Raw genomic sequence first — 14,216 nt, forward strand, 5'->3', positions numbered from 1 at the left:
GGCTGCCCCACGCCTCTTCCCCAAGCCAGCAGCAGCAGCTTACCCAGCCTGGCAGAATCCCTTCTCAGCCCACGCAAGCAAGGTTTCCAAGCTCTCATAATGCATCTACCCGACTTCACATTCTCGGATTAATACGTACCTCGAAGGGAAATATTTGTATTTGCCTGGATTTTCTGTTAATCTTGCTATGACATAGCTATTAGGATTACTGGAGTGTGGGTTGATAAGCAAGAGGGAGGAGTACCTGGAGTGTTTCAGGAGATGATAGTAACATCTTGCTGTACTTTACTGATGTGGATGCCTTGGTGACTTGCGCTAATCCACTTGGAAAATTACTATGGGAGAATAGAATCTTAAAATGAAGCGGGAGGTGGAGTGCTGTGAAGAGGAGTTTATTTCCAGACTAGCCTTTTCTAAGCATATGCCTAAACATCTGTATTCAACGCTAAATGGAGAGCTGCAAACAGAAACGCGCAGAGAACCTCCCAGGGCAGGACCGTCCCACACCCCCACACCCATCGGTTCAGTAGCAGGAGAAATCGAGGAACCCTAGTTTATAGCATAACCTTTCCCTGAGTCTATATGTACAGAAACGACTGCCTTCAGCCTGGAACAACAGCCATTTTACAAAGCACCATGCCAAAACGAAGGCTGTTTTGCAGAGTTCAGGCCAAAAGCAGAGCTTTAGATGCGGTGATTACCTACAGCCCTTTCCATACAGATCTCTTGCTTCTGAATATCAAGACCCCGTTGGTTTTCTCCACCAACAAAATCAGCGTAACCTAGTGTGGCATCTTGCACTAGAAGTCCATCTAGACATGGTCCTATGGACAGGGCAGGCACGCTGCTCTCTGTGGGCCAGGGACTTTCTGCACCATCGGTGGTGCTTTGTCTAATGGCTCTCTATAAATTTTTCTTCTTTGAGTCTGCCCTGTGGCCTTTGAATCACACATGTTCCGAGGTTGTCTCTCCCCTGGTAGCGCTAATTAACACAGCGCATGATCCCCGGGAGAGCATTACCTATTGAATCCAGGCTACCACTTCTTGCAGTTCTTCGGCTCCTTAGCTGTCAGCCAGCCGCGTCTGTTCACACCTAGCCTGGCTTAGCCTGGACAATCTAGCTGAATCACAGCTTGAAATGGTGGGGCTACAGATTGTAATGATGTTAAAGCAATAGACTTCAATCCAGAATGAAGCCAGAAGTGACCATTAAAGTAAGGAGTCCTATAAAAGCATCTATTCCCCATATAAAAAATTCCATTTACAACCAAGTCTAAGGTCTCCCTTCCTCCTTCTCAATCAAGATAATCTAACTTGATCCAAATGCTCCAGGCTGACTCAAAGCATGGGTTTTCAACCAGCTTTACCTTTTAGACTTTTAATACCATCTTATCATTACCGGTTAAGTTTAAGATGCTACATATATCTCTGAAGGTGTACGTTTACAGACTTATCAAGTGATCTCCTAGCGTTTCTCTTTAAAGAGTCAGCTTTAACATCTTACCATAAGGCAGGATTTCTAGACTGCAGAGAATACTTTTACACTTTTCCTAAGGGTCTTCTAGCTTCCTGTCATTCTTCACCAAGAATCAGAACAAAACACTGGGTGTCACTGATGCCATAATATAAAGAAAATACAATTTTTCTCTGACTCCACGTGCCCCAGCATGCAAGTCCAAGGACTACAGCAGCTTTCCTGGTAATTGCATTGATTGCTTTCACTTCACGGTGATGCGAGGTTCTTCGGAAGAACTATCCAGTCCAAATTTTTAGGATAGCATCTGTCATCAGGCCCATAGAAAGCAGCGAGAAGGCCCACTGATACTCCAAACAGAGGCACTCTGAGCAGAAAGCAATCTGGAGTAACACACGCAAACAGATCATGGGAATTTTGCATCTTCCTGACAAGCAGTTGTAATGAGTCCATGTGGGAGACAAGTCAGAGGACCTCGGTCTGTTTTGGTACAGCTGTGCAGTTGCACAACTCATTACATACAAGAACAGTCCACCCAACGCGTTGAGTAAATGCCTTTTCGTTTTACACAGCCAAATCAGCCAAGCCAGCCTTTCCCCTCCACCTTCCAACTCCCCAGCGCCTTTGGGCTCCTCAGGGTTGGGGCTGTTTATCCAGTCTTGCAGGCAATCAAAAAATTAGAGGAAGGGCGTACAGGAACGGCAGGGGAGTGTGTACGCACAGGCACACACACAACATACACCCGCTAACATCAACACTCGTTTTTGCAGCTACTTTCTGGACACTGGAGATGACAGACACCCATTTCTATTAAAAAAAAAGTGCTAAAGAATAATCCTCAATTTCAACATAACAATAATTGATCGGTGTCTTAGCCATGGCAACTTGCTACATATAAACGGATGCAGGTGAAGGATAACGCATCTCTTATTCAGCAGCTACTTCATTCCCATTTAACTTTCAGAGCTCACAGGAGGGAACAGAACAGCTAACAGCTCCAGCTAATGCACAGCAGCTTTTGCCTGATCAGGTCATCTCATTCCTCACCCTGGGCTCTGCTCGCAGCTGGGCTTTAAAGGCTGCCCCTCGCAGCGACGGCGATTTGAGCCAAGCGCAATCTGAGAAAGCGCATACACTTTTCCACAGGCGGCCACGCACAGCTATTGCTTGCCAGTCATTTTCCTCTGGTACGCGTCGCCCACGTTGGGACCAAGATAAGTGCTTTTATGCTACACCTTTTAATTTATCTACTTATGGAGGTAAAGCATAAGGAAGGCAATTGCAAGTGTCACAGCAATATGTAAGAGTTCAAATTTCAGACAGGGAACCTGATCCACGTGTTTGGTGAGTACCTGGGGCTCACACCTGGTCCTTAGGGGATCACCTGCATTTCTCCCTATCATCGCTTTTCCTCATTTGCACACTTTGAGCTCATCGCAGTGCTTGGATCAGGAAAAGGAAAGTAAATATAATTATATATAAGGCACTACCTTTCAAAAGAGCAATGCTTGGTCTTTTTTAGATCACGGGTCAGCTTCGACTAGGTAAGGGGCGCTTTGCTTTTAGAGGACCAGCTCAAAACAGCTGCATTAAATCTCCTGTGCAGAACATGGGCTTAGTCTGGCAGATGGGGATGCTAAGTAAAACTCATTAATCTGTTATCACTTTCACCCACCCACAAAAATCCCAGTGGTCTGAAGTCATGGTTTTCTGACAAATCTAGAAATCTATAGCTTGTACAACAGCTGCAACCAGAATAAAGTTCCAGGAGGAAAAAAATGCTTCGTTTAATTACATGGGTAGGTCAGAATTATTCAAGACGGGGATCTCTTAACAGTAAAACAAAGTTGCCTCTGAAAGTATTCGTGTGCTTGTTTGTGGTACAAAACTGGGAAAGTTTCCTACGGGCTCCTGTTTGCTCAGCACACCTGACACACGCCACAAAGGGTTAAAGTCACAGGATAAAAACATACTGCAAAAACCCCAGCTTTTCTTAAAAAAAAAATACCTCAGGTTTCATCTGCAGACAGAACAGCTACAAAACCAACTCGCATTCACATAACCTCATCTAAGTCCCCCCTACCCCAAACACGGGAACGGCAAGGACCGCGGCTGAAAACGACGACTACGAAGCCGAGAAGCTGGCAAGCAGGTTGGTGTTGTGCCTATCTCCATATCTAGAAAGGTTCAATGCGTTCATTTGGGGAGGCCAAGAGAAACTAAATATAGCAGCAGGCTACCAGCAAACACACAAACTGGCACGGCTTCCAGCTACCTGAAAGATCCGTCCTTCTCCTCGCAGGCCCCTCCGATAGCTGCAATCCTTTCCCTTGTTTGGGGAGAAGGGGCCGTAAGGAGGCATTTTCGGGTTTTACTTACATGGATAATTGCATACACAAAAACTTTAGGATGGAGGTAATGCAATAACACCACCGATACCCCTCCCTCGCCCCACTCGCGGGGGATCATCTGGCTCTTGCAGATTGGTTTTTTTTTTATTAAACCTGACATCCCCTTGCACATAGGAGGTAGGATCCTCGCTTCACGTGCCAGGAGCCAGGGCCTCTTACAGCACCGGCCTCTTAGCAGAGCAGAGGCACTGTCCAAGAGAATCTGTTTTGTTTTAACCTCTGTCCTTTAAGGAGGGCCCAGAAAGGAAAAAAAAAAAAAAAAAAACAAACCCCAAAAAAACCACCACCCCAACAAACCCAAACCCCTTCTAGCTGCAGACTGGCTTTGTTGGTTTGCATGAGGCTGAATATCGCGGGCGAGGCTTTTCAAGACAGAAAAGGCCTTGGGGAGAGATGCTCACCTCTCAGCTTCTGAATGGCATCCCTGCCACTAACAGCCCCTGGATATTGTGTTTTAAGCAGCCACCCTGAAGCCAGACCCCAATTTTGTCCGGACTTTGAGATTTAGCTTAAAGGCATGCATGCTCCCAATACAAAAAAAAAAAAAAAGAGGTCAAAGAAGCTTCTTTTGAAAAAATAAATAGAGCAATAAAGCATTCTTTCAGATTAGCTTCACAGGGGATAAATCACTGAACAAATACGACCATCTTATCTTGTTGGCAAATGGTATGTTACAGTGTCCAGCTTTACGGGAAATATGTTGGTTGGTCTGGAGAGCAAACTGACTTCTCATTGTCTAGAAAAATGCTGCTCTCTTACTTTTTACGAGATTTGTTTTAAAAAAAAACAAAACAAACAACCCCATATGATCTCTAAGCATTGCCAACCCTGCTTTGCCTCCCGCCTCTCGATACTTTCCTGGATGCCTCGGGATTTCCTAGCAACCTCATGGCAGAAACACGATCCATCCAGAAGGAAAACTTGCCTAAAACAAGATCCCAGCTGCCCTCCTGCCATTCCCCAAACGGGTGGGATGCAGTAACCACAGATCCCCCCACAAACGCTGGGGGGAAGGTGGTGAAGCAGGCAGGGCTTTCCCAGCACAGGGAGGTAAAGCTTTCCCCAAACCCTCCATTTTCAGCCTCTATTTGTCTCTTCTAAAGTCAAACAGTAACACTATGAGGACCCGGAGAGGAAATCAGCCCCCAAATAGCTAATGGGTGGTTACAGAACTGTCGCTGGCCACGGGATCCAGCAGCAGCTATGCCTGTTCAGTATTTTGGCACTGATTTATGACAAGCGTACTCGCGTTTCCATTAGCCGCGGCTTTCTCTGTTGACCCCTCGGCTCGGAGAGGCAGACTCGACATTAAACTCCCATCAGCTTTCAATACCGCTGACCTCATCCCCAAAACTCGCAGCTATGTTTTGCATCAGCCAGGGCCGACGCATTCCATTAATGCTCCCCCGACTCCGGGAAACATCTGCTCTGTTTATATTGGTAGCAGCACGGAGACCACTTAAGCATCACCTCTGCTCCCCGAGCCCACGGGCCAGGCCCTGGACCTCCCGGCCCCCAGCACGACGACCCTGGCTATTAGTTATTCGGCAGGGCAGAGGTTGCTTAAACCATCATGGCACGGGAGAGGTGTTATGCAGTAGCAAAGGCAGTGGTTTCCTTCAGGCTAGAAGTGCAAGCTTGAGAGCAGTATTTGTGCTGACTCCATCTGAACAGGCTGACTGGATATAAGGAAGAATTAAAGAATGCTAGAAATTTTTTTAACCCTAATGGTTTTATGGATTCGTATGTTCAGGCAGAGATTCTACGGACATGGCTGATTAATGCAGGTTAGAGCTCACAAGCGGAGGGCACCTCTCTCTGAGCCACCTCTCCAAACACATTATCACCAGGGTGCTGGGTGCCAAACCCACCCTCGCACCCCTCCGGCTCCATTGCTGGGGCAGGGGTACCTGCAGGGCAGCTCTTCTTGCAGCGGCCGAAGGAGACAGGATACCTTCCTGAGAGCAAAGCACAGCTTGTCCAAAATAATCCTGCCCCCGCACCCACCCGGCCCGCAGATGTACCCCAGGCACCACCTTAGACACCACAGCTTACCAGCAGCCACCAGCTTCTTACTGGAAAAGCCCAACAGCTCCGAAACACCTCTTCACGTACGGGCTGCTGATTTATCAGTACCACATGCTGGCTGGTTATGGCAAGCCTCCACCAGATCAAGGGGATGCTACTGCGTATTTTCCCAAGGATTTTTGACAGCTAAGACCTCCAAAAGGAGTCAAATCTGTGGCAAAACCCAAAACACTTGTTGCTCCTATTGCTCCAATGTTAGATGTGCATTAAATTAACCCCCGATGTCTTCTATTGCTACTGGAAGCTTTCTTTTCCGTTAACCATCTAGTCAAGGCTATAGTTGCTAACAAGCCCATGAGGACACATAAAAACATACAGTAGCCTTGGAATATTTGATGGCATTGTCACAAATAGAGACAGAGCGTGCCACATACGGGGACATTCAGCAAGGGTCATAAGTTTTTATTACAACGAAGTCAGGAACACGATTGGCTATTTCCACCACTGATCATTTCACTGGTACACGGATTTGCTGCATTTTAGATTTTCGCTGTTTTACAGAGCTTTGCAGAGCTCGGACTACGAGCTTGCAGAACCGTTAACATGAGAGGATCAGAAAAAAGACCCTGATTCTCACAGAGGTCTTAAGCACTAAACCCACTATTCAAATGCCCCTGTATACAAGCAAGAAATCCACCCCCAAAAGACTTTTTTTTTTGTGGTGGTTTTTTTTTTTCCTCCCCCAAACTGCACACTACTGAAGGCTGGTTTGATTTGGGCTGTGGCAGGCGATCCAGTCAACCCAACCCCACCGATGCAGAATGCAATGGCAGGTATTGGGGTGGGAAGAGAATAAAAACTGCATTTGTTCTTGATCTTCTGTAGTACACTAGGGATGAGTGACACGATCTGCACAAGCACCCCCTGTTTTTCACCTCGCTCCCGGTGTCCAAGGTGTCGGCAGCTCACAGCTTTGCCAATTCCACCGCAAAGCTAAAACACTGACTTAAAGCATTTTTATCTAATCTTCTTTCAACAAAAAAAAAAAAAAAGATGAAAAATCAGTAGAAGAGGAAGAAGCTGGCACTGAATGAGACAACTCAAATTGTCCCTTTCCAGTTCCCTAATTCACATGTTAGGGGACAACCACAGCTGGGAATTTCCATCTCTGGAGCAATTAAAGAAAATTAAATTCAGGGAATGAGGCCTTACGCACTCAAAGCTTCATTAACCCTGTCGCCTTTTAATTAAATACGTGCACATGAAATTTTGGACCAAGAAAGCATTTGCCTTGCTGACAATGCTCGGTTTTAATGGCAAATCAGTACTTGCCTTTAAAAAAAAAAAAAAATACTGAGGTCATAAACTCTAGACCTCTCCTGCTCCACCATGGCTTTATTGAATACGTGGTAGAAATTACTGCCTATCATCAGCTCCCACTCAACGGGAACATCTGCTCTCCCTCAAATGCCCTAAGCTGCAATAGCAAAGCTTTGCTTGGGGCTCACTTCAAGATAACAGACAGCCCCACCAACACCACGGATAAAATACAAGCCAGGATTTAAGAGCCCTACACTTACGATGATCAGTTAGAGAAATAAAGTTGGCTAGCTACAGCAGGAGAGATTTTGCAGCCCACGGAGAAGAGATTAGAGTGGCCAGCCTCTCTTTTAAACACTGTTCATCCTTACAAAAGGCTCAGGCAGGCGCCAAAGGCGGTGTGCGACGAGGACAGTTTTAAAGGATAATCTTTGAAAGGGGATATTGTCAAGTCTGCCCAGCCTAAATATCCAGCTCGCTTTGTGCAAGTTACCATCTGACTTGCAAGGGAGTCACGCTGCTCATGTGCCGGTCCCTCGGCTTTGTCGAGAATATAAATGAAGCACACTACTAGTTTATCTGGATGCATGACCGCCTAGCAGGGCCTGAGCACAAATTGCTTTGGTGCTTCCCCATATTCATCCACAAGCAATGCCACCCAACTGATGCATGCACAGGCGGTCACACATACTTGGACCAGCAACACAGAGAGGGAAGAAACGCACAGACCCTTCCCCTGTCTCCAAGAGACTTCTAAGGAATCTGCCACCTTGAGCCAGAGACGTGCTCTCGTCCCCTCATGACAAGCAAGCAAATTCATAGCTCTGGGAGAGGTTAGGCTTCAGTTTGTCTTTTTTCTTCTAAAGCATCTTTTTGGGAGATTTCGTCAGCACACACTGATCAATTTTGTATTTGTGTTTTATTCCTGACCTATATATATTTTAGCTGCTTTGACTACTTCAAAGACGACAGCATGTGTTTAAAGATATGACTTTCTCTGTCACTTACCGTAAGCGTTGATGCATTTTACAGTAAATGACACTTCCCCTTTCACACTTGCCCCTCTCTCAAGGGGCTAGCTAACACAACAGCACAACCGTTCACGCAAGGCCTCCAAGGGATGCCAGATTCCCAAGCGGATGCTCTGCCCAATTGAGTGAAGAGGCACAGCTCCATTAACCGGAAACAGGCGATTCCTTATGCTTACAGCAGCCCAGTGTTCACAGGTTAATTGCTGCATCCCCCAAATAATGTTCTTGTTCTGATTTCATAGCAGCCATATTCTCTTACATGGAGCATAGAGAGATGTTCACGGCTATAGGATGCCCTTGGTACTACCAAGGACAATTTGAACGCATCGAGTGTGGCAGGCTCTCATTGAATGCAAAACCAAACCCAGCCACTTACGCTTCCTCAGCCTTTGACACTAACAAGGGAAGGGGCTTCCTACTACAGCACCGGCAATGAAGAGCACATGAATTTTGTGATGCTTGAAGTGCTGCCAGGCAGAACACAACACATCACTCCATTCCTCTGCTCCTGGAAATTACAGGTCCATTAACCTTTTTGCATGTGCGAGAACGTCTTCCCATTTGCACGCAGCAAATAAGCATGGAGGAGGCGCGTGGTGAATGTGCACGGGTATGCTACCGGGTGAAGGAGGCCACTTCCAACACACACCATCTCGTACAAAGAGTTCTGCTCCCCAGTTCTGATGCTATCGTTTTACGATGACCACGCTTCCCGACCTAGTTTCTCTCTTGCTCCCCATTCCTCTGCTGTAAGTAGTAATTAGTAATGCCAACATTCTGGCTGGATTGCTACAGTGCCATTAATAATGCAAGAGTAGTAACAGTGAGAGAGCAGAAGAAAAGAGGCTTGAAGGTTAAAAGCAATAAGAGAATGCATTTTGGGGGACACTGGAAGGGGAGGGAGGAGGAAGAGAAGAAATGCTGGCCTACTGAGATTATAAGCCATATACTTCAAAACATATCATTCCTTTCAGGTGGAAGTGGTAGGTGAGTCAGTCATGGCTAATTAGAAGATAACAGGCAAGTAAGAATGACACACAGAGGTGATTTTTACTATATTAGAAGAAAACTTCTGTTTCACCTTCCCTTTTCCCCTCTAAACTTGCTGCCTCACCACTTTGTATTCCTGTTTCTCCGTTACTCATGTTCCAGAGGTCAACAGTAACTTGGCATCCAACACATGACGCACACTGAAGTTTCCCCTCTCCAGAGGAACTTCTGCCCATACCTACCTATCTACAGCCAAACCTTTAACACCAGCAATCGAGCTGCCCCTGGTGTACCTTAACCTGAGGCTCTGCTGAAGCTTTTTATTGACATGTACTCTGAACCTCAAATAGTGCTGGATTTGAGCAGGCAACCTAGCATCTCCCTGTGCTTCCAAGGCCAGGAAGCCTTCTCCAACACAGACAGCAGCTCCCTCAACAGCAATAGCTTTGCCACCAAGGCACACAAGCTTCTTGATAGTGCTGAACCAAGCTGCTGGACCTGCATCCTCAACTGCATCACCTTGAAACTTTTTCTCCCCCTCCTCCTTTTCCTGCTAAGTCCAGCACAGATTCATAGAATTGTTTAGGCTGGAAAAGACCTCCGAGATCATCAAGTCCAACCATTAACCTAACACTGCCATCCCACCAATAAACCCTGTCCCTAAGCACCTCTTCTACCCATCTTTTAAATACCTCCAGGGAAGTGGACTCAACCACTTCCCTGGGCAGCCCATTCCAAGGCTTGACAACCCTTTTGGGGAAGAAAGGGAGCGATAGGGTCTCCCCTCGGCCTCCTCTTCTCCAGGCTGAACACCCTCAGGTCCCCCAGCCGCTCCCCATCAGCCTTGGGCTCCAGACCCCTCACCAGCTTTGTTGCCCTTCTCTGGACATGCTCCAGCCCCTCCATGTCCTTCTTGCAGTGAGGAGCCCAAAACCAAACCCAGCATTTGAGGGGCGGCCTCACCAGTGCCGGGTACAGGCCTCACCAGTGCCCTTGCATCCTGGCCACACTATTCTTGATACAAGCCAAGATGCTCTTGGCCACCCTGGGCACACTGCTGGCTCATACTCAGCCGCCTGTCAACCAGCACCCCCAGGTCCTTTTCTGCTGGGCACCTTTCCAGCCACCCTTCCCCAAGCCTGTAGCGTTGTATGGGGTTGTTGTGACCCCAGGGCAGGACCCGGCCCTTGGCCTTGTTGAACCTCACACAATTGGCCTCCGCCCATGGATCCAGCCTGTCCAGGTCCCTCTGTAGAGCCCTCCTACCCTCAAGCAGATCGACACTCGTACCCAATTTGGTGTCATCTGCAAACTGACTGAGGGTGCACTCAATCCCCTCGTCCAGATCATTGATAAAGATATTAAACAGAACTATCCCCAATACTGAGCCCTGGGGAACACCACTAGCGAGCAGCTGTTAACTGGATTTAACTCCATTCACCACAACTCTTTGGGCCCAGCCGTCCAGCCATTTTTTTTACCCAGCAAAGAGTACATCCGTCCAAGCCACGAGCAGTCAGCTTCTTCAGGAGAATGCTGTGGGAAATGCTGTCAAAAGGCTTTACTAAAGTCTAGGTAGACAACATCCACAGCCTTTCCCTCATGCACTGAGTGGGTCAGCCTGCCTTAGAAGGAGATCAAGTTAGTCAAGCAGGACCTGCCTTTCATAAACCCAGGCTGACTGGGCCTGATCCCCCGGTTGTCGTGCCGCGTGATGGCACTCAAGATGATCCGCTCTCTAAAAGACATAGAAGAAAAACAGGAGCCTACAGGTTTGGTGTTGATTTTTCAACTGTTCCTGCTGCTGAATGAAAACCTCACATTCATAGAATCATAGAATCATAGAATGTTTAGGGTTGGAAGGGACCACTAGTGGTCATCTAGTCCAACCCCCCTGCAGTGAGCAGGGACACTGCTAACTAGATCAGATTGCTCAGAGCCCCATCCAACCTGGCCTTGAATGTTCCCAGGGATGGGGCCTCCACTACCTCTCTGGGCAACCTGTTCCAGTGTTTTACCACCCTCATTTAAAAAAATTTCTTCCTTACCTCTAGCCTGAACCTACCCTGTTCTAGCTTAAAACCATTTCCCCTTGTCCTAACACAGTAGAACCCTGACAGTGGAAGGGCTCAACTGTCCCCTGCATGCCAGGAAGGCAGCTCCTTTGGGGCTGGCTCAGGTCCAACACTGAAAAGCAGGCATCTTCTAAAGGTGTTGGCGGTTCCTAGTTTTCTTGAGGATTTGCAAGACATGAGCTAACTTTTAAAGGTCGTTTAGCAGAGCTGACCAGCCACGCTATTTCTCTCCAAGTGTTCGGCATTTACAGCTTCCTACATGGTACCAGGCCTCTTGTTAGTGGTGAGGTATGAAACAAAACAAAGCACGTGCTCTTTCCATTAGCTGAAATCATATGTCTCTCCCCCTTGCAATACATATTCCATATATCAGCTTATCAACGTTGTTATTTAACTGCAGCGTAACTCACTGTCACTTAAGAGAACTATTCCCAAGCCCTCTAGCGCTAAGGGCTCAGATGACCACCTAGAAGGGATAAAAAGCCAGCAGGCTCATTGAGATGAGCTCACGAAAGAGTGGCAAAGGAGGGGAAAAAAAAAAAAGAAAAAAAGAAAAAAAAGGAAAGATCAGCTTCAGAACTGCATTGCTTTTTCAGAGACCTTTCAAGTATCACTTCCTCTGCAGAGAGGAAGTGAGAGGAGCTGGAGGTTCTCAGACACAAACAGCTTCCCCTCCACAGCAATGATATAAAAGGATGGGTGTTTTTAAAAAGAAAAAAAAAAAAAAGAGAAAGAAAAAAGGAAAGCAAGCCAGCCTTGAGCACACTGTGACCAAATTAGGAAGCAAACTCTACTGACAGCCTCCAAAATGGACATCGTCTGCAGCAGCCTTGTATTAGCTCAGGAAGTCTGATGACTGTGTCATCTGCTGAAATCTGTTTATGTGCAAACAGAAAGGAGAAGCAAAACACCTCCTTGCACTACACACGCCAGGTTAGGCCATCTCAGTGCTCTGGCCCGAAGGAGGCAGCCATCAGCTGCCCTGACACGATACGATTCCAAACCTCCACTGCTGACTCACACCCCTCCAAAGATAACGCTGCCCTGGAAGCACTAAGGTACAGCAAGACAAGGTGGACGCAGAGAGCTGGGGGTTTCTAAGTGCATTTTTTAAGTGGTTAGCTGTGGCAGAATGAAGCTGAGGTTAGAGATCAGTGATTACTACGACAGGAATGTGAGGGGGAGGAAAGAGAGGGAAGATGTAGCTTCTTGACTAAGGTCAGAACAATGTTTTTAATTTGGCTTGGGAACAGCCTTTTTCCATCCTCTCCAACCTCCATTTCCACTGCAGCAGCGAAACGATAACCCTGCTCCAATGCTCTGCAAATACAAGTAGCACCGGGCAGAGTTTGAACCTTAAACTTCCCCCTGCTGCTGTGAAGGGTACCTGTCCTGAGCTCCTGCAGCAGTCCCAGGGCAGCTCGGTGGCATCGCTCCCTGTTGGGAGGACAGACAAGTGGCAGAGGCTAAGTTACTTCACAGTTTAAAAAAAAAAATAAATAAAAATCAAACAAATGGAGCAATCTGAGCACTCCGGTCCGTACAGACATTTAGGGTTTCTCCCTGATGTTATGGCAATCACGTTACATTACTCCCTCTCTTGCTCCCTGCATGAAATGGAAGAACCCCACCCCTCCCTTTCTTTTTTCAAAGGGACCTAGGAGGAAAAGCAAAACGTAGAGCTCTGTCTCAGCCTGCAGCGGGTCTCAGCCTCTACTCAACCCTCAGCACAACTTCAGCCTTCAGGATCCTTCCAGTCCCAGCAGTTTGGCTACAGGACCACTCTGGCAACTTGCCACATTGAAGGCAACCAAGGACCTTTCACACTCCAGCACCACCCACCCATGGTGCTCTTATCCAACCCCTCGTGGAGTCCATCAGCTTATCTCCAAAGACATTGTCATCACAGAGTCTGCAAGGACCACCACAGGTTTGCAGCTGCTCTCGGTGGCTCCTTTGCCTAAACGGTTGCAAGCTGTGCCTAGGGAGAGAAGGCGAGATGAGACTGCCGAGGCTGAAGTTTCCATCCCCACGTGAAATTGTGTTCAGCTTATTACCTCTGGACCTTTCCTCGGCAAAGGACAAAGCTACGAAGGGGAAGATAGTGCTGCTACCTCTTATAGACCTGACAAAGAGGTATTCAGTGGTCAGTAAACAGTGGGAGAATTGCTTTTTCACTGAATGGATATTGCTATATAAGGCAGAAAGCAAGCACAGGAGTAAGCTTTGTTGCTTGAAATTGCACTGACTTACATGGTCTATTTTTAAAGAGACTAGTTTGAGTTCTTGCTTTCAGCAGCTTTTTTTTCCCCCCTATAAAAGACAGATACCCCATTTAAACTGACCTCTTTCCTCAGGTCCATTTCCAGGCTGGGCTTCGCCCTCTCCTCCTCTGTCAGACTCATTTATCAAGTGAAGCATTTCCACATACCACTGCATAAATATACTTGACCTTGTAAAAGCAGCAGCACCTGAGCTCCCACTGATGGAGTCTCTCCACCCCACCATGGCAATTAACCCAGCCTGCTTCTATCCTCTTTCCAGGTGAGATATTCTCAGAGCTCCTACAGCCCCATCCTACGTGTCCTGAGGAAGAGTGGCAGGTACACAGACAAGGCAAGGACTGATTCTGGGCTGATCATTGCGCCTCCTCTTTGGAAAGGGGCATTTAGCAGCAAGCTACTGCTGGCACCACTCAATTCCTGTAGCTGCTCCCAGCCCAGCCCAAGCATACACCAAAAAGCAAGCTACGGGAGTTCTCCCAGGGGGGAGAACTCACTCCTGGTCCCTGGCTTTCCTAGATGCTCCCCCTCAGCCAGGGAGCAAGCTGTTGGCATGCACCATCCAGCTTCCAGGGAATCAAGGAGAGCTCCTGGCATGCTGCTTT

At 47.4% G+C, this 14,216-nt stretch overlaps 1 protein-coding gene across 1 annotated transcript in view; it reads right to left on the bottom strand.

Moving 5' to 3' along the window:
* LOC118453010 (E3 ubiquitin-protein ligase RNF216-like) overlaps positions 1-13,765 on the bottom strand; it is a 45,582-nt gene extending 31,817 nt beyond the window's left edge. Inside the window, exons 1-2 of the mRNA XM_035901319.1 lie at positions 13,675-13,765; positions 12,717-12,766 (exon numbers count right to left, since the gene is read on the bottom strand). Coding sequence (XP_035757212.1) covers positions 12,717-12,766; positions 13,675-13,750 — 126 coding nt within the window. The 5' untranslated portion in view covers positions 13,751-13,765. The remainder of the gene's footprint in view (positions 1-12,716; positions 12,767-13,674) is intronic.
* Positions 13,766-14,216: the final 451 nt, after the last annotated feature.

This window comes from Egretta garzetta, unplaced genomic scaffold, assembly GCF_000687185.1.
Source record: "Egretta garzetta isolate BGI_Z169 unplaced genomic scaffold, ASM68718v1 scaffold299, whole genome shotgun sequence".
NCBI lineage: Eukaryota > Metazoa > Chordata > Aves > Pelecaniformes > Ardeidae > Egretta > Egretta garzetta.